The sequence below is a fragment of the Canis lupus genome, chromosome 26 (assembly GCF_003254725.2).
Source record: "Canis lupus dingo isolate Sandy chromosome 26, ASM325472v2, whole genome shotgun sequence".
NCBI lineage: Eukaryota > Metazoa > Chordata > Mammalia > Carnivora > Canidae > Canis > Canis lupus.
The window spans coordinates 6946574-6964028 of record NC_064268.1 but is presented as its reverse complement, the minus strand read 5'-3'; the positions used below and the strand labels follow the sequence as shown (position 1 = coordinate 6964028).

General features: G+C 59.4%; 1 protein-coding gene across 2 annotated transcripts in view; it reads left to right on the top strand.

Moving 5' to 3' along the window:
* The window catches only part of HIP1R (huntingtin interacting protein 1 related), a 28587-nt gene extending 12032 nt beyond the window's left edge, over positions 1–16555 (top strand). The window contains exons 2-32 of one of the 2 annotated variants that reach the window (XM_035706427.2): positions 2478–2541; positions 2982–3124; positions 3378–3434; positions 5037–5117; positions 5478–5554; positions 5820–5881; positions 7551–7691; positions 8491–8548; positions 8651–8726; positions 8891–9031; positions 9138–9199; positions 9273–9345; positions 9433–9616; positions 9706–9794; positions 9901–10017; positions 10111–10212; positions 10509–10703; positions 11469–11616; positions 11768–11854; positions 12236–12343; positions 12474–12610; positions 12863–12973; positions 13248–13306; positions 13538–13568; positions 13652–13714; positions 14070–14170; positions 14278–14383; positions 14494–14617; positions 14697–14758; positions 14850–15056; positions 15301–16555. In XM_035706427.2, the coding sequence (XP_035562320.2) occupies positions 2478–2541; positions 2982–3124; positions 3378–3434; positions 5037–5117; positions 5478–5554; positions 5820–5881; positions 7551–7691; positions 8491–8548; positions 8651–8726; positions 8891–9031; positions 9138–9199; positions 9273–9345; positions 9433–9616; positions 9706–9794; positions 9901–10017; positions 10111–10212; positions 10509–10703; positions 11469–11616; positions 11768–11854; positions 12236–12343; positions 12474–12610; positions 12863–12973; positions 13248–13306; positions 13538–13568; positions 13652–13714; positions 14070–14170; positions 14278–14383; positions 14494–14617; positions 14697–14758; positions 14850–15056; positions 15301–15348 (3114 nt within the window). In that variant the 3' untranslated portion in view covers positions 15349–16555. Of the gene's footprint in view, positions 1–2477; positions 2542–2981; positions 3125–3377; positions 3435–5036; positions 5118–5477; positions 5555–5819; positions 5882–7550; positions 7692–8490; positions 8549–8650; positions 8727–8890; positions 9032–9137; positions 9200–9272; positions 9346–9432; positions 9617–9705; positions 9795–9900; positions 10018–10110; positions 10213–10508; positions 10704–11468; positions 11617–11767; positions 11855–12235; positions 12344–12473; positions 12611–12862; positions 12974–13247; positions 13307–13537; positions 13569–13651; positions 13715–14069; positions 14171–14277; positions 14384–14493; positions 14618–14696; positions 14759–14849; positions 15057–15300 lie in introns of those variants that run through there. The other variant, XM_049101568.1, reaches the window with a different exon arrangement.
* The last annotated feature ends 900 nt before the right edge of the window (positions 16556–17455 follow it).

The following is a 17455-nucleotide window of genomic DNA, read 5'->3' as shown; positions in this document are numbered from 1 at the left end:
TGTTCAGGAAAAGGCGCCTTCTCAGCCACTCCCCTCCCTTGCTGGGCCCTGGTCAGCCCATTCCTTTAGGAAGTGTCTCTGCTTCTGCTCTCCAGCTGTAGACTCCAGGAGGGAGGCCATTTACTATGGAAGCCCCTTCCTGGAGTCTGCCCCAGGACTTGGGCAGGAGAGAAGGCCCACTCGGACTTCGGGCCCCATCTCTGCATCCACAGCTGCCTCCTGCGCCTCTTCTGCATGTGTAGCTGTGCAGCTTGGGCTCTGCTCTTGCCCGGAATCTTCCCGATCAGGCTGGACCAGATGACAGTCATCAGAAGAGCCAGCTCAGGTGTCAGAGCAGCTGGGGGATGGAGTTACACACCCCGGAGACCGGACACTCCTGGCTTATGAGCTGGCAGCTGCTTGCTGCTGGGGGAGGCATGGCCCCCACCTCCTTATCCTGTGCACTGCCACCTCTGCCTGGCCCTCCCAGCTCTGTGCCTGTATGGGAGAGAGGTGCCTGGGATGCTGTATAGCAAACTCACTAAGGACACAACAGTCAGCTAGACCTGGTTTGGCCCTTAGGAGCTGCACAGACAGGACACCTAACCTCTCTATACCTCAATTTTTCTCATCAGGAAAGTGGGCTAGTAGCCATTTCCTAGGGCTGTTGCTGGAAGCATGTGGCCTGTGCCTGGCACGTGGTAACCACCGAGGAAGTGGCAATTGGCGATCATCATTGTCACCACCACTGTTGTGGATGGAGTTTGGTCTGGGTGGGGTGTGGTTGTCACATGGGGCAGACAGAAGTGAGTCCTGGGCTCGGCTGCTCTCCCAGTGGCTGCTCAGTGATGCTTCTTGAACAAAGGCTGGCACTGGAGCCTTAGGGAGGCTGCGCTGGCAGAGGGTCGGCAAACAGATGGCCAAGGGAACCTCCCGGGTCTGGCTCCCTGAGGCTTTGAGAGTAAGAGAAGCCAGAGCCTCTCTGGATTTCTCCCAGGACCCTGGGATGGGATGCCAGGAGAGTGGCCCCCTGAGCAGCCCACTGTGGGGTATGCAGCAGCCCCAGCACTCCTACATCCTGGCAGATGGGGCCACCCTGGACTCTGCGGGGGCAGGGGGCTCGGCTGGGTTCAGAAGCTGCATCTCTGATCAGAGAGGACTCCCTTTGCTCCCATGGGGTTGCTTTCTTACTGACAGAGGAAGTCTCCCAGTCTTGCCAAGTAGCCCAAAAGTCCATTCATAGTAGACGTGTTCATGAGGCTGGGCAGTTACATTGTATAGAAGCCAGAGATGGCTAGCGCAGTGGCCTCCAAGCTAAGAAGAAAGCAAGCATCATGGCTGCCCCTTGGGGCTCCCTTTGCCCTGTCCCCTTCCCACTCCTGCCCGAGTCAGACCACCATACCAGTGTGTCCTGTTGACAAGGCATTGACCTGCAGGCTCAGGTCCTGGGCTGCAGGGTAAGCACATATGGCACCCCCACCCCATGCTCAGCCCATTGCAGGCTCTAGCCTGGCCTGGGGGGGCCAGCCAGTGTGGGCCCCAGTAAAGGACCATCCTTCCCTGCAGTGGCATGGCAGGTCTTCTCCATCCACAAACACGGATGTCCTCAGCTCAGTGCTGAAGTAAAACCTCTCCATAAGTAAACCCGGGGTCGACTATAGTTACTGGGTGAGTAGAGCCAGTAGCAACAGTAAGTGCCAGGGACCTTTGGTGAGGGAGTAGCTCCATTTGAGAAGCCTTGGGCTGTGTAGGCACTGAGCTAGGGGGAGGAGACAGGACCCAACAGGTAGAGATGGGAGAGGACCTCTGCCCAGAATGCATTGGCTGCTTGCTCAGGGCCCAGGTGGCAGCAGTAGGTATGCTAGGTGGATCCCCCCACTTCCCATGGCTCTAGTAGGGCCACGGTCACCATCTGCTTCAGTGAGGGTGGACGCTGAGTCAGGACTCATCCCCTCCCAGGAGGGAGGTGGCCTGTGTGACAGATGGGCCACAGGACCTGGGTTTGTCCTGGTTCTCAGTGGAGTGGCTGTGTGGCCTTGCCCTATAGTAATGTGTATGTGTAGGGGGTGACACGTATCTTCATGGGGTGTCCTGAGGGCTCAGGAGGGACAGGATAGAAGATGCCATGTTGTTGCCACTGGCTGCTACCCTGGGGCCCAGGGCCCGCCTCACCTTCTAGAGTGAGCTAACCATGTGCAGGTGTCCTAGACGTGTCTCCTGCAGCCACCACCAGCCACCAGCCAGCCTCTGTCCTTACTTCGCAGCCGCCTGAAGACTCCTAGTGGCTTTTTGGCATTGAGCATTGGCTCCGTTTGAGCTGCACATATCCCGCAAAGGAAAGCATCTTCAGAGCTCTGGTTCGCTTAGATTGAGAGAATAGCCTTTTCCTCTGCATCTTTACACCTGCCTCCTGCTGGCGGGAAGAATCTGTCCTGTGTGCCTTCTGGGGAAGTCGGCCTGGTGGGTCTCTGAACTGTGCCTCCTCTGTTCCCTTCCAGGCCATTAGCATCAGCAAAGCCATCAACACCCAGGAGGCCCCCGTGAAGGAGAAGCATGCCCGGCGTATCCTCCCTCTGGGTCCCGCGGGGAGGAGGGGGCAGTGTGAGGAGGGCAGGGGGGCTCCAGGTGGCCGCATCTGCCCTCGCTGGGACTGAGGCCTGAGGAGGCGGGTGCTCGCTCCTGGCTCCTGTGGCCTTGGGCCCGCTGGCCTCCTGCCTTGCCCCTTTCCTTTCAGGTTCTGCATCCCAGCTGGGGACCGCCATTCATCACCTTAGGCTGTTGAGCCTGGTTAAATTTGCGAGGCTTCACCTTGCTTGTTTGCTTGACTTTGGCTGAAAACCACAGCTTCCCGTGAACTGTGGTAGATGTGGAGGGAGAGGGATGTTGGGAGAAGGTGCTGGGCGCCATGAGCCTCCCCCTGCATCACGTAGCTGTACTCGCTGGGTACCCCAGCCTTCTTCCCACTTGAGCCTGCTTCCCGCACTTGGCCTTGACCCTGCTAGGCATCATTCTGGGCACTCACCACGAGAAGGGCGCCTTCACCTTCTGGTCCTACGCCATTGGTCTGCCACTTCCCAGTAGCTCCATCCTCAGCTGGAAGTTCTGCCACGTTCTCCACAAGGTCCTCCGAGACGGGCACCCGAATGTGAGTAGCCGCTGTCCGCTGGTCCCGAGCGGGCAGGTCTCCCGGGCCCCCGTCTGCTGCTGCCCGAGCAGGCTGCCACCCCAGGGAGGCAAAGCAGCATGCCTCAGAAATGAGAGGTTGTCCCCACATCTGCCTGCTGCCCATCCCTCCCCACGCTCAGCACGCTGGCGAGCACAGGGAGGGCCTCCGTTGGGACCCTGCCCATGCAGGTCTGCTGCTTCATCCTTGTCCCCTGTCCTGTCTCGTGCTGCAGGTCCTGCATGACTGCCAGCGCCATCGGAGCAACATTCGGGAGATCGGAGACCTGTGGGTAGGTGCGGGGAACAAGCACAGTGGCCTTAGCGCCTTGCACAGTCCACCGGGTCTGGAAAGTCCAGCCACGGTCCTGCTTGGCGTTCCATCCCCCTGTGGGGCCGAGCGAATGGGCGCTCCCTGCAGGTGGGCGTCTCTTCCCTCTACCACATTCTACTTCCCGAATCCTGGCTTCTTGACCCACCCCAGGGTTCCCTGCCACAGTGGCTTGAGGGTTTGCAAACTGTAGCTTAGAGTTTTGTAAAGGTACTTCAGAAGTTCCATTAGCATGTGAGTCACATGTGCTTGATACCAAATCCTAACCCATTTCACTTCCCCCAGAGCAGAAGTTAGGATGTTATCTGGAGATGTTGGCCTTGCTTTTAAGGCCTCCTATAGGAAATTTCATTAACCAATGGGCCCCCCCAGCTCCAGACCTGGAGCAGCCTTTCAATCGCTGTGAGTTGGGAAATTGTGGCGACACCCAAGTCTGGGTGTCTGACTGGCAGGTACAGCCAGTGTGAGGGGTACAGACTCCTTGCTGCGCCTCCGACCTGAAGAGTGGCTGCTTTAGAATTTCCAGATTAGAAACTGGGTTCAAAAAAACTCCCCAGAAGATTTTTGTAATTGATTTTTTAATTTAAACTCAATGAACATATAGTATATTATTAGCCTCAGAGGCAGAAGATTCTTCTCTACAGTGAAGTTTGAGAATCCCAAGAGCTTGTATTCTAGGTCCTCTTCAAGACCCTCAGGGAATTTGGGGGCTGCGAGGAGGGCTTCTGGCCTCATTTGTCTTCTGGGAGGACTGTTGGGAACTGACCAGAGGGAAGGCAGGACAGGGCATGGACTCCTGTTTCATGGATGTCCCTTGAAGTGAAAAAAAAAAAAAACAGTGTCCATGGTGCCCAGCTGGTGTGACCACAGGGGACACGGTGTTTGGAGGTGACAGGGGAGGCCGCTGGGAGGATATGTACATGCCCCGGGCAGAATGTGCCTCCCTGGCTGCCACCAGCATTTTAATGAAGTGTCCCAGCTCAGAGTTGGCCTGCTGCCCCGGACAAAGAGCCTCTTCTCAACAAGAGTTTCTTTGGCAAGAAGGACTAGGAGTAAGATTAAATTAAAAAAAAAAAAAAGTTAAAGAGCTGTGAACAAAGAGTAGGGTTGGCGTAGGTCCTTAGGACGGATGCATTGGCCACCTCTGGCGGGCTGAGCAGAATTTGCACACGAACCTCTCTGTCCGTGTGGCAGGTGAAGGAAGGACATCCCACTGGCATGCTGCCCCTTCCCACCTCCACTTTCTTGCTTGCCCCAAGGTGTGTCCTAGTCCTGTAGAATTTGTGGGCACGGGGATCCCTGGGTGGCGCAGCGGTTTGGCGCCTGCCTTTGGCCCAGGGCGTGATCCTGGAGACCCGGGATCGAATCCCACGTCGGGTTCCCGGTGCATGGAGCCTGCTTCTCCCTCTGCCTATGTCTCTGCCTCTCTCTCTCTCTCTCTCTCTCTCTCTCTCTGACTATCATAAATAAATAAAAATTTTTAAAAAATTAAAAAAAAAAAAAAAGATTTTGTGGGCACGTTCCTGGGGTAGCAGACCCTCACCCTGGGTTCTTGTCTCCACAGGGACATTTGCATGACCGCTACGGACAGCTGGTGAATGTTTACACCAAACTCTTGCTGACCAAAATCTCCTTCCACCTCAAGGTAGTTTCCTCGGGACACGTGGGGCTGGAGGGAGGGACCTTGGGCTTTCATCTCTGAGACGTCCTGGAAAGCCTCCAGGTGGGATCTCCTGTGTCCTGATCTTGACCTGAGGGGACCTTAAGAGTCTGAGTACCTTGAGGCATTTCCCGCTGATGCTGGAGGTGGTCTCAACCTTGCCCTTGGCGCTGGGCAGCCTCTGGCCCTGGTCCCTGGGCTCTCCTGTTACCCACAGCCCCCCTCAGCCAGTGCCCAGGGCAACTGAGGGCATCCCCGGCCTTGTCTCCTGTCCTCAGAAGCCAGAACCAGTTCTGGGCTGGGGCCAGCAGGGGCCTCACCTGAGTCGGGGTGTTGTCTCTGTAGCACCCCCAGTTTCCTGCGGGCCTGGAGGTGACAGATGAGGTGCTAGAGAAGACTGCTGGGACCGATGTCAACAACATGTGAGTTCCTCCGGACAGTGCAGCCACCTGGTGCTACTTCCTTTCTCGCTCAGTTTCCCCGATGGTTCCTGCAGCATTTCACACTCCGGGTCCCACGTGGGTGGGTGCTCGTCGTGGCTGGCTGAGGCTAGGGGTTTGGAATCGGGAATGTTTGGCTGCCCTCTGCAGAGGCATGTGGATAAACTCTGCTCCCTCTTCCCATCCGGGTGGTCTCTGGGATGAATCCCCTGCCCCTCCACTCAGCCCCCCGCCTTCCCCTCCATAGCTTCCAGCTCACCGTGGAGATGTTTGATTACATGGACTGTGAGCTGAGGCTTTCTGAATCAGGTAAGCCAACCGAGGAGGAGGAGGCCTGGCCTGCTAGAGTCCAGTGATTCTCGGTGCTCACTGCCAGATGCAAAGTTAGCCTAACCAACTTACTGTGCTCCTGGCTGGAGTGAGTAACAGGGGACTCCAGGTGCCCCCAGGACATGGGGAGACCTGTTCACTGCCCCTGCAGAGTGGCAGTCCCCAGGGGTGTGTCCCGGGCATGGTGCTGTCAGGTTCCTGACCCCGGCTACCCCTGCCCAGCCTTGAGTATCTACAGAGCCCACCCCGGAGAGAGTTCGTTTTGGTCATCTTGCCTGTGTCCTGCTATAAAAGGCCTGTGAGTCATGTCGGACTTCCCAGCCCAGGAACCTGGCTGCTGCTGGACAGGAAATCTCAGAGGGTTTACCTTCCTAGGGCTGCAGAGGGGATTGTTCTGGGCGGCAACTTCAGGACATCTTGTTGGGTAACTCAGTGCTCTTTAGAGGAGAATGAGTGGCAAATGCCTTTTTAATGGAACATCTAGACGTAGAGGTGGGTCTGGGCAGCCTCCTGGCATTCCTGCATCTGGACTTAGAGCTGTGCCCAGAGGAGCCCAGGTCCCACCAGGGAGTGAGGCTGTCAGCCTATGACTGGCAGAGATGAGCCATGCCTCCCCCAAGAGGGAAGGTAGAGAAAATCCCTCAGTGGAGAAATGGTTTTGCCTTGTATAAAACCCAAAATGGTATTTTACGTGTGTTTCAGTTTTTACAGGAAAATGCACTTGATGTGACATGTTAAGGTTTAGAAAGGTAAAGGACCATCCTTAGCTGCTGCGTCCTCCTCATCCCTTTCCTCTTGGGCATTCTTGTGTCACTGTGGAGGTTTGCAAATGGTCCCACCCTGGGCCGTGTGAGCATAGGACCCCAGGGGCTGGGGCCCGACATCTGGAACAGTGTCCTGGCATCTGTGGTGTGTGTGGGCCATGCTGGCATGTGGTCTGCCCATTGTCATTTCTCTCTCTGCCCTGGAGAAGAGGCTGATCACAGTGGGGGCAGCCTCATGTTTGTCTCTTTCCCTCCTAGTTGGCTGATCTGATGAAAGGTTTGATTGTCAGGGACAGAGGAGACTGACCCCGGGTGCAAGTGAGGTTTTGGGGTCACTTGGGGTTTGCAGAACTGAGTCCTGAGCTGGCTGCCGTGTAGTTGACTTCTCTCCCCATAGTTATAAGATGAGGCACTTGGCTACACAGCCTTGAACCTCCTTGTTTCCCTGACACATAGGGGGAGCTTGAGGCCCATGGGTACAGGACCATCCGAGGCTCCTTGTCTCTCCAGCCCCTTGGCTTGGGCGCACTGCGTAGATGCTGTCAGGAAGCCCTGGCCTCACAGAGCTGTATTCTAATTGCCCGGACTTGCCGTCGCCCTCGTTTGTGGGGACCCTGGGGCTCAGTCTGGGGCAGCCACAGCACAGGGGGCTCTCCTCTCCTAGCCGTTCAGAGCATGTTGGTGTCTAAGGACATGGGGCAGAGTTATCCTGCCTGGCTGGGACTGGCAAGGCAGGTACCTGGGCCATCACCTCCTGGGGTTGTTCTGACGATGCCCTGAGATGATGGTGTGGGGCCCGCAAGCCACCGCTGTTCTCACGGTGGCTGTCACTGAGGCTGCATGGCTCCCTGTGCTCACGCTCCTCCCTCCACCTCTGTTTGCAGTTTTCCGGCAGCTCAACACGGCCATTGCTGTGTCCCAGATGTCCTCGGGCCAGTGCCGCCTGGCTCCCCTCATCCAGGTCATCCAGGACTGCAGCCACCTCTACCACTACACAGTCAAGCTCATGTTCAAGCTGCACGCCTGTAAGTCCCCCAGCACCCTGCCGCAGGCCCCCCGAGGTTCAGCCGGAGCACAAAGGGCTGTGTTTAAGCAGCTTACGTTGATAGACATTTACTGCAGCAGAGATGAAAATAGAGACCTTTCTTAAATACTTATTAATTAAATGTAGCAAAAATAAATTCATTACCCATTAATGTAACAGCATAGTTGTTACAGAAAATCACTGTTTTCCAACACAAAGATTTATCAAGAAGAGGGGCAGAGCTTTCCATGTTGGCACTTCTCTGAAAGGCCTGGCCTCTGGGGAGGCAGCGGGTGTCTGCGTTCAGCTGCCACGGCATCTCACGTCCTGCGGACTGGCACAACGAGTCCAACATGGCCCATGTCCCCTCCTTCGTGTTCATGAGGGGTTTGGCCCTGGCGGACCCCCTGAGGAGGTCTCAGTCACCACATCCTGCTCTGAGAACCAGTGGCCTGGGGTGTGTAAGCTGTTTGAATGCTGTCAGCCCAGGCTGGAGTCCAGACGCAGCTTTGCAGTGCGCCCACGGGCAAGCTCAGCTTCGGTTTGCTGTGGTCAGGATGCTGACTTGCATGCACCTGTTCCCCTTCTCACTCAAAGTTGAGAGCTGAACCCCCACAGAGGCCTCACATCACTCTCCCAGTTGGTTTGTGGGCCTGGACAGGCAGTAGGTGCCTTCTCCTCTCTGATGGTTTCTAGAACGTGGTGGAGCAGGGTGGGAGGGGGACGGAAGGATGTTGAGTCTTTGCAAGCTGCAGAGCAGGGTGCAGAGAGGAAGTCCTGTCGCATGTCACTGCCCTCAGGTCTCCCAGCAGACACCCTGCAAGGCCACAGGGACCGGTTCCACGAGCAGTTCCACAGGTACAGCCCGCCCGGGCAGAGAGGAGGCGCTGGGGCCTGGTGAGCTGGGGCTGCCTGGCTGGGCCTGGCTCGTCCGTGACCTCGCATCTTCTGCCCCCGCAGCCTCAGAAACTTCTTCCGCAGAGCCTCTGACATGCTGTACTTCAAGCGGCTCATCCAGATTCCCCGGCTGCCCGAGGTACCTGCCATCCTCCTGAGGCTGGCCCTGGGCTGCATCCTTGTTCCCTCTCTGGGCATTCAGAGAACCCTGGGGGGTCCCCACATGGACTCTGGGGATGGCTGAGGAGGGCATCTTCCAGGCGCCACAGGCAGTTCCCACACATTGCACCCCCCACCCCCCAGGGACCTCCCAACTTCCTGCGAGCCTCGGCTCTAGCTGAGCACATCAAGCCTGTGGTGGTGATCCCCGAGGAGGCCCCCGAGGATGAGGAGCCGGAAAATCTCATTGAGATCAGCACGGGGCCCCCGGCTGGGGAGCCAGTGGTGAGGCCCCCCTCTTCCCATTAGGTGTTGGGCAACTGGGCCTCCCTCTGTGCCCCCTCCCTTGGCCTGGGGGTAATGGCAGTGGGTCGCCATGCTTGTGTGGCAGGTGGTGGCTGACCTCTTCGAGCAGACATTCGGACCCCCCAATGGCTCCTTGAAGGATGATAGGTGAGGGCCCCGGGTGCTGCCTGCGGTGGGTGCTCTGTTGTCAGGACCCAGCTTGAAGGCCATTTGTCCCCAGGGATGTGCAGATCGAGACCCTGAAGAGAGAGGTAGAGGCACTCCGGGCAGAGCTGGAGAAGATCAGATTGGAGGTGAAGACGTGGGGCCAGGCTGTGTGGTACCCCCTGCTCCCCCACTGGTGGGCGGGGCCTCCATGATGCTGTCCCTCTGCTGAGCAGGCCCAGCGCTACGTCTCCCAGCTAAAGGGCCAGGTGAACACGCTAGAGGCCGAGCTGGAGGAGCAGCGGAAGCAGAAACAGAAGGCATTGGTGGACAATGAGCAGCTTCGGCATGAGCTGGCCCAGCTGCAGGCTGCCCAGCGGGAGGGCGAGCGGAACCAGGGCCTGCGCGAGGAGGCCGAGAGTGCGTGAGCAACACAGATTGCAGGGGTGCAGGGATGTGGGGCGGCCAGTGGGTGGGTGCCTGGGTCCACCGCCTCACCTGTCCTGCAGAGAAGGCCAGTGTCACCGAGGCGCGCTACCAGAAGCTCAAGGAGAAACACAGTGAGCTCATCAGCACACACGCCGAGCTGCTCAGGAAGGTAGGTGGGGGCACAGCCGTGGCAGCCAGTGCTGAGCACGGTTGGCTGGAGGACCGCAGGCCCCGGCGGCGGTGGTGGAGCAAGAGTCTGTACCCTACCTGTGCAGAACGCAGACACAGCCAAGCAGCTGACAGTGACACAGCAGAGCCAGGAGGAGGTGGCACGGGTGAAGCAGCAGCTGGCCTTCCAGATGGAGCAAGTGAAACGGGAGTCGGAGATGAAGGTGTGGCCACAGCTGTGGCGTCCCTTCCCCTGACCCTCACCCTGCCCCACTGCTCCCCGCCCCTCCCTGCCGTGACACCCTGTCCTGTCCCAGCTGGAGGAGCAGAGTGACCTGCTAGAGAAGCTCAAGAAGGAGCTGGAGGCCAAGGCGGGAGAGCTGGTGCGCACACAGGAGGCCCTGACCCGCACTGAGCAGGTATGGCTGCCATGGTGGGGTGGCCTCCCAGGAGCCAGCAGGACAGGAGTTAGGGTCCTCCTTCCTGTGAACATGGCCATGCCCAGATGTCCCTAGGTTGAATCAGAGCAGTCCTGGGGTGCAGCTCTGACTCAGCACAAGGGGGACACAGGAAATGGGCCCAGACTATCAGCAAGTTCTCAGTCTAAGGGGAGAATGATGACAACATGGCTCTCAGGAATTGTCTGTACATTCGGGTGGGGGCGAGGGGCGGGTGAGGTCTCCGGAAGCCCTACTCACGTCCCTGGCGTTCACAGAGCGGGTTGGAGCTGAGCTCGAGGCTAGATGCGCTGAGTGCAGAGAAGGCTGCGCTGAGCAGTGCTGTGCAGCAGCGGGAGGCGGACCTCCTGGTGGCCCAGGGCCTGGTGCAGGAGAAGGAGGAGGCGCTGAGCCGCGAGCAGCAGCGCAGCTCCCAGGAGAGGGCTGAGCTACAGGGGCAGCTGGCAGACAAGGTAACAGCGTCCCCTGAGCCCACTCAGCGGGTGAGGGCGCGGGTCCCAGCGTGTCCACACTGTATTTCGGGAACATTTTACCACTCTGAAAGGAAACTACCTGCTAAGCAGCTAATCCCCACCTGCTGCCAACAGTCCCGGCCCCTGGCATGCTCTCACCTGCTCTCTCTGGATTGACCTATGCCAGACATTGCTCATAGATGGGCCCGCACGATAGGACTGGCGTCTCCCACTGAGCAGTGTTTACAAGGTTCCTCCGTATGCCACGGCTCAGTAATATTCCATCACGTGGACAGGCCGAATTCTGTTTATCTGTTCATTGTTAAGGAGCATTTGGCTTCTTTCTACCTTTTGGCTGTTGATGCCGCCAGGACCGTTTTCATTCCCGCCAGGAGTGGATGCGGTTTCCTACCTCCCTATATCCTTGACAGCACGTGTTGTCAGTGGTTTTCCTTTTAGCCACTCTCGCGGGTGTGAGGTGGTAGCTTATTGTGATTTTGCCTTGCATTTCCCTAAGGGTTAAGGATGTTGGGTATCTTTTGTGTGTTCGTTGTCTTTTGTGTATCTTGGGGAGAAAGGTTTGTTCAGATCCTTTGCCTACTTTTTAACTGGGGTGTCTTTTTATTGCTGAGCTGTCTCCTCTGCTCCCGAGGAACAGCCCAAGCTCTGGGGTCAAGTGGCGGCTCCCCTCAGCCCACCCCCACACACAGTGAGGGTCCCAGCCGGCCACTGCGGGTCTCTAAGCTGCCTCTCCTCTCCCACCAGGAGTGTCAAGAGGAGGAGCTGCAGCAGAGGCTCCTGGACGAGCAGTTTGCAGTGCTACAGGGCACTGTCACCGAGGCCGAGCGCATCCTGCAGGACGCTGTGGCCAAGCTCGACGACCCCCTGCACCTGCGCTGCACCAGCTCCCCAGGTGAGGCTGCAGGGCGGGCACTCAGGCCATTGGGGCCTTGCCTTTCCTTCGTTGCCTGGATGGGTGCACAGCCCACCCTAAGAGAGGTGGCGTTAGGGCTCTGGGGCCCCTGGCAGGCTCCACCCCTCACCACTTCTCCCCGTGCTTGCAGACTACCTGGTGAGCAGGGCACAGGCAGCCCTGGACGCTGTGAGTGCCCTGGAGAAGGGCCATGCCCAGTACCTGAACTCCAGGTCAGGTAAGTGGGGCGGTGGGGAGACTGGAGGGGGGACCCAGGCAGGCAGGGCAGAGGCCCCAGCCGGAGGTGCCCAGTCTGCTGGCCATGGCTGCCTCCTGCCACTGTGGAGTTTCCCAGAGCCGTGCCCCCATCCACACCCACTGGGAGCCCAGTCCTGCCCGCTCTGTGAACCTGGGGTCACTCAGACAAAGCTTTGTTCCCTACTTGGCTGCGGTCTAGCCACTTGACTGTGGCCCCTCCGAGCCTGCCTCTTCTCCATAAACTGGAGCTGTGGTGCCCATTAGGCTTGCTGGGCAGAGGACACAAGCAACCTGCTGTAGGCCCCAGTCTGGGCCTTGCTTCGTGGCAGTGGCATAGGGTTTGTCTCTCCTTTCCACACAGATACCTCTGTGCTGGTGGCAGCCCTGACCCAGTTCTCCTACCTGGCTGCAGACACCATTATTAATGGCAGCGCCACCTCCCACCTGGCCCCCACCGACCATGCTGACCGTAAGTGCGCGCCGGGCTTTACTCACACACGGTGCCCACAGGGGACCCAGGGTCCTTGTGTCAGACCCAGTGCGGGGCCTTCTTCCAGGGCTCCCAGGTGCCTGGCCCCCTGACAGTGCTCTCTCCCCAGGCCTGATGGACACGTGCCGGGAGTGTGGGGCCCGGGCTCTGGAGCTCCTGGGTCTCCTACAGGAGCAGCAGACTCTGCCCCTGGCCCAGCCCAGCCTAGTGGGGAACCCCCTACAAGGCATCCTTCAGCTGGGCCAGGTGAGGTGTGCAGCCATGGCACTGAGCATGGGCTGGGGTCTGGAGGGGTGATGATCCTGGGGTGAGGCTTGGGTCCCCAATTTCTCTGCACCTCCTTTTAGTTTGGGCTGAACAGGTGCTCTTGTGCAGAGCTGGCAGCTGGAGGACACTGGGCAGGGTCAGAGCACCGCCCCCCAGCATGCTGCTGCTCTAGCCTCTCCCAGACTCCTTCAGCAGTCCACCGGTCTGACTCCTACATGCCCTCTTCCCCAGGAGCTGAAGCCCAAGAGCCTGGATGTGCGTCAGGAGGAGCTTGGGGCCATGGTGGACAAGGAGATGGCGGCCACATCCGCGGCCATTGAAGATGCTGTGAGGAGGATTGAGGTGACGACTGGGGGCTGGGCTGGGCCAAATGTAAGCTGTGGCCACCTCTGCACCCCTTCTGTGCATGGGCAGGTGGCCTCTGCAGGTTGCAGCTGGCTTTTCTGCCTAGAGCTGCCCCCTGCACCCCCTGCCCTGTCTCCCTCCAGCCTCTTCCTCCTCTCCCGCCCCAGCTGGGTGGTTGTTTGGGGGGTATGGGGCTGGTCCAGCACCGCATCCCCCTTCCTCCCACACTGCCCCCCTCCCAGCCTGCTCACAGCTCTGTCACTGGGTGTAGGACATGATGAACCAGGCTCGCCATGCCAGCTCCGGGGTAAAGCTGGAGGTGAATGAAAGGTGAGCCTCATGCCCCTCCACCCCCGTCCCCCCAGAATCCAGGGTGTTCTGTCCTGCTTGCTCAGCTCTCCAGAGGGGACTGGAAACAATCAGAGCACACCCTGCCCCATGGGCCCACCCTGCTGAGCACCTGTGTCAGGCCTGGTAGTTGTTCAGAGGTCACACTCCCTGGGGTCACCCTGTAGAATCTTTTCTCTCTCTTCACCTGCACCTGCTGCTTCTCCCCCTCAGGATCCTCAATTCCTGCACAGACCTGATGAAGGTGAGTGGCTGGCTGGGATCCCAGGATGGATGGTGTGCCTGGGAAAGCCGCCCCAAGAATGACCTGTGCCTTGGTCTTGGCAGGCCATCCGGCTCTTGGTGACAACATCCACCAGCCTGCAGAAGGAAATTGTGGAGAGCGGCAGGGTGAGTGATGAGTGAGCAGGGCCCTTCCTGTCAGGCCGCGAGGCTGGGCCAGCAAGGGCCAGATTCCTGAAATGGGCGTGACCTCAGAGCCCTCCTCATCCCAGACCACGATCCAGGATCCCCCATCCCCAGTGGCTTCAGCTGACCTCCGGGCTCCTTTGGGTATGGGCTTCCCAGAGTGTGAAGTGATGAGGACCCCCCTCCCCAGAATGCACACAATGTGCCCGAGTCACACCTGCATCTCCCACATGGCCCACGGATGTCCCCTCGTGGACGAGGTGATCCCCTGTGGGGATCCATTGCCCCGTGACATCACTGACTGGTCCACCCGTCCCTGCCTTCCTGTCGCCACTAGGGGGCAGCCACGCAGCAGGAGTTTTATGCCAAGAACTCTCGGTGGACTGAAGGCCTCATCTCTGCCTCCAAGGCTGTTGGCTGGGGAGCCTCACAGCTGGTGTATGTCCCCCAGGTGGGGGGGCAGCAGGGTGTGTGGTGCTCGGGGTCTCGGGGAGGGAGTGTGGCGGTGGCTCGGAGACCCAGGCCCTGCCCGGCTCTGTCTGCAGGGAGTCAGCGGACAGGGTGGTGCTCCACATGGGCAAGTACGAAGAGCTCATCGTCTGCTCCCACGAGATCGCAGCCAGCACAGCCCAGCTTGTGGCCGCCTCCAAGGTGAAGCTCTGTGCGTCGTGGCCTCTAGCCTCGGCCTCGACTCTGGGCTGTGCCAGGAAGTGCGCGTGATGAGGGGGGGGTGAGCCTGACCTGCCCCCACGTGCCCCCAGGTGAAGGCGGACAAGCGCAGCCCCCACCTGAGCCGCCTCCAGGAGTGCTCCCGCACCGTCAACGAGATGGCTGCCAATGTGGTGGCCTCTACCAAGTCAGGCCAGGAACAGATTGAAGAAAGAGGTGAGTGTGGGTCCTGGTAACAGCTGGGTGGGGGTGGGCGTGGGCACAGACACTCATCCCCTGCCTGCTCTGGCCGCAGACACCATGGACTTCTCTGGCCTGTCCCTCATCAAGCTAAAGAAGCAGGAGATGGAGACCCAGGTGTGTGCCTGTTCCTCTTCGGGGACTGAGCTCCGGGCGGGTGGGGAGGACAGGCCGTGAGGCTACCCTGAGTGGGCATGCGGGGCTGCAGGTCCGTGTCCTGGAACTGGAGAAGACGCTGGAGGCAGAGCGTGTGCGGCTGGGAGAGCTTCGGAAGCAGCACTACGTGCTGGCTGGTGCCGTGGGGACACCCAGTGAGGAGGATCCAAGCCGACCCAGTGCTGCCACCCGCAGCGGGGCCTCCAAGAAGCCACCCCTGGCCCAGAAGCCCAGTATGGCTCCCCGGCAGGACCACCAGGTGCCAGGCGTCAGCACTGGGGCAGGGAGGGGCCCTGAGGGTAACGTCTCTGTCGCTGCTCCCTAGTCTGCAGGGCACAGGGCCTGGGGAAAGTTAGAAAACTCTGACAGGAGCAGAAATGCTGCCCCAGCAGCATGGGGCGGGGTGGGAGGCTTGCCCAAGGGAGAGATGCAGGGGACCAAGGGTGGCTAGGGTGTCTGGGGCCTGGCCATGTCCACTGAGCCCCTTCCTTTGACTCTTGCAGCTCGACAAGAAGGATGGCGTCTACCCAGCTCAACTCGTGAACTACTAGGCTCCCGAGGGGTCCAGTGGGGAGGCTAGTGGGCAGGCCTGGGCCTCGTGTGGCTGCCCCAACTTGGCTGAGAAGCCTCCAAGGGCAGTGGTCCCCTGCCCCATGGCCAGGCCCAGCGTCCCCGGCTCCAGCCCTTGCTGAACCCAAAGGATCAGAGATAGGCTCCCTATAGGGAGAACCATCCTATCTGCAACAGGCACCCAGAGCAGCCAGGACCGAGCAGGCCTGAGCCACAGATCTTCAGGAAATCTATGGAACATTTGTCATATTCTGAGTTAGAGCTTTCCTTCATGAGTCTGTATTGTATTCACCCTGGGAAGCAGGGCCACCAGAGAGGGTGTTTGAGCAGGGCCTCCCCTGCCTTTTGAACTCAAGGTCTGAGGTTAATAATGGAGAGCGGGTCCATGCTGGCTGCCAGGGACGTAGGCAAGATGTCACCTATTTGTAGCCTCCTCAGGGGCACCAATTCCACGGAGACGGGCCTCGGATGGACTCAGGCAAAGACGACTGCTCCAGAGCAGCCTAAGGCTACTGCCCGTTCTCCTTGGGCCTCCCTCTAAGGCCTGAGTGATGGGAGCAGAGGGTGTGACCTTAAGTGTGGAGAGAGGCAGGCCCAGCACTGCTGCCAGGCAGGGCAGATGTGGTGGCCGAGACCCCCACCCCATGGGCACTGGTGCTGTGCCGCCGCCACTCCTGCTGACATCTGTGCTGATCCTCCTGTTTCCCGGTGTTCGTGCCCCTGCTCACTGCTCCTGCCCTGGAGGCCCCCGTTCTGCGTGTTCTGGTCGCCCTCCCCCCACCCCCGCCTCCACCCTCTCCTCCCTCCTGAAGGCCTCCCAGGGAACTAGGATGTCTGCCTGCCACCCTCCAGGCTGAGGGCATCTTGTGCCCCACAGGAAGGGGGCCACCTGGCAGCCTAGCCGCAACCTCGCCCCACCCTTGGCCTCCTGGACCCCACTTGGAGGATTTGCGAGACTGGGTGTTCCTTGAGCCCCTACCCCAACTCCAGGGAGTGGTTGTGGGAGGGAGGGACCAGCAGCATAGGCTCTGCGAACTCTGCCCCGAGGTGAGGCAGTCTGGTCCCTGCCAAGGTCTGGAGAGCAGCACAGGGAGCCGGCTCTTTTGCTTTGCCTTTAGTATTTCCTTGTTGGAAGAGTCAGATTGGCAATAAAACTCACTTGGACTGCTGCCCTCCGGTGAGGGGCCACGCCCGGGCTGTTCCTTTCTCTGGGGCCAGGACCTGCCCCACGGGGTGGGGGGGTCACTTAGTTTCTGCAGGTGTCAGAGCCGTTGGAGCCACGGAAGAGCTTGCTAGAGCTGCTGCTGGTTCTGCCAGGAAGCGCCCTGGCCCGTCTCCTGGGGGGTTTGGGACGGATGCCCGGATGCCCGTGTGGGGAATCGTGGCTTGGGGCTTTCCGCCCTGGCCTCCACTCACAGCTGAGCCCCCCTCCCCCGGGGGTTCTTGTCCCTGCTCCCCCAGGCTGCTCAGAAACCACACTGCTTTGGGAAGGGAGGAGTGACCATGGAGTCCTTGCAGTTAAGAAGGGCCCAAGTCCAGGCTGGGTGCTGCCGACCCGGACTCCTAGCTGGTCCGGACTTGACCGGCATAGCTACACCCGGCCTTCCACGGGGGCACCTATCAGGCCTCTGGTTCCCGAGAGCACAGCTAGCTGTGCGGGCACGCACTTCCCGGGGGTGCACCCTGAGCGGCAGGCTAGCCTTTGCGCGCTGCTCTCCGAAAGCACGCCCCGTCCCCCGCGGGTCCCAACATCTGTGGAACAGACTGTGCTGGTCAGGGCAGAAGAGGGTGGGTAGCCTCAGAGTCCCACTCCCGGGCCTGGCTTTCCCGAAGGAGGGGATGGGGCCCCGCCGCCCTGCGTGAGGTTGTCCGAGGGCTTTGTCAACTCCATAAAGGGGAGAACGGGGGAGCTGGTGTCTGGTTCTCATTTGTAAGGGAAAACAGCTTCAGAAAAGACGTTAAAGCAGAGGATTGGCTCCACCCAATACAAACCAGTGAAAATTGGCAGGAGTTGACTACACTCACTTGATCCAAAGAAACGTTAGCCTGATTTGACATGAAGTCCTCAGTGAGCAAACCTTGAACTGG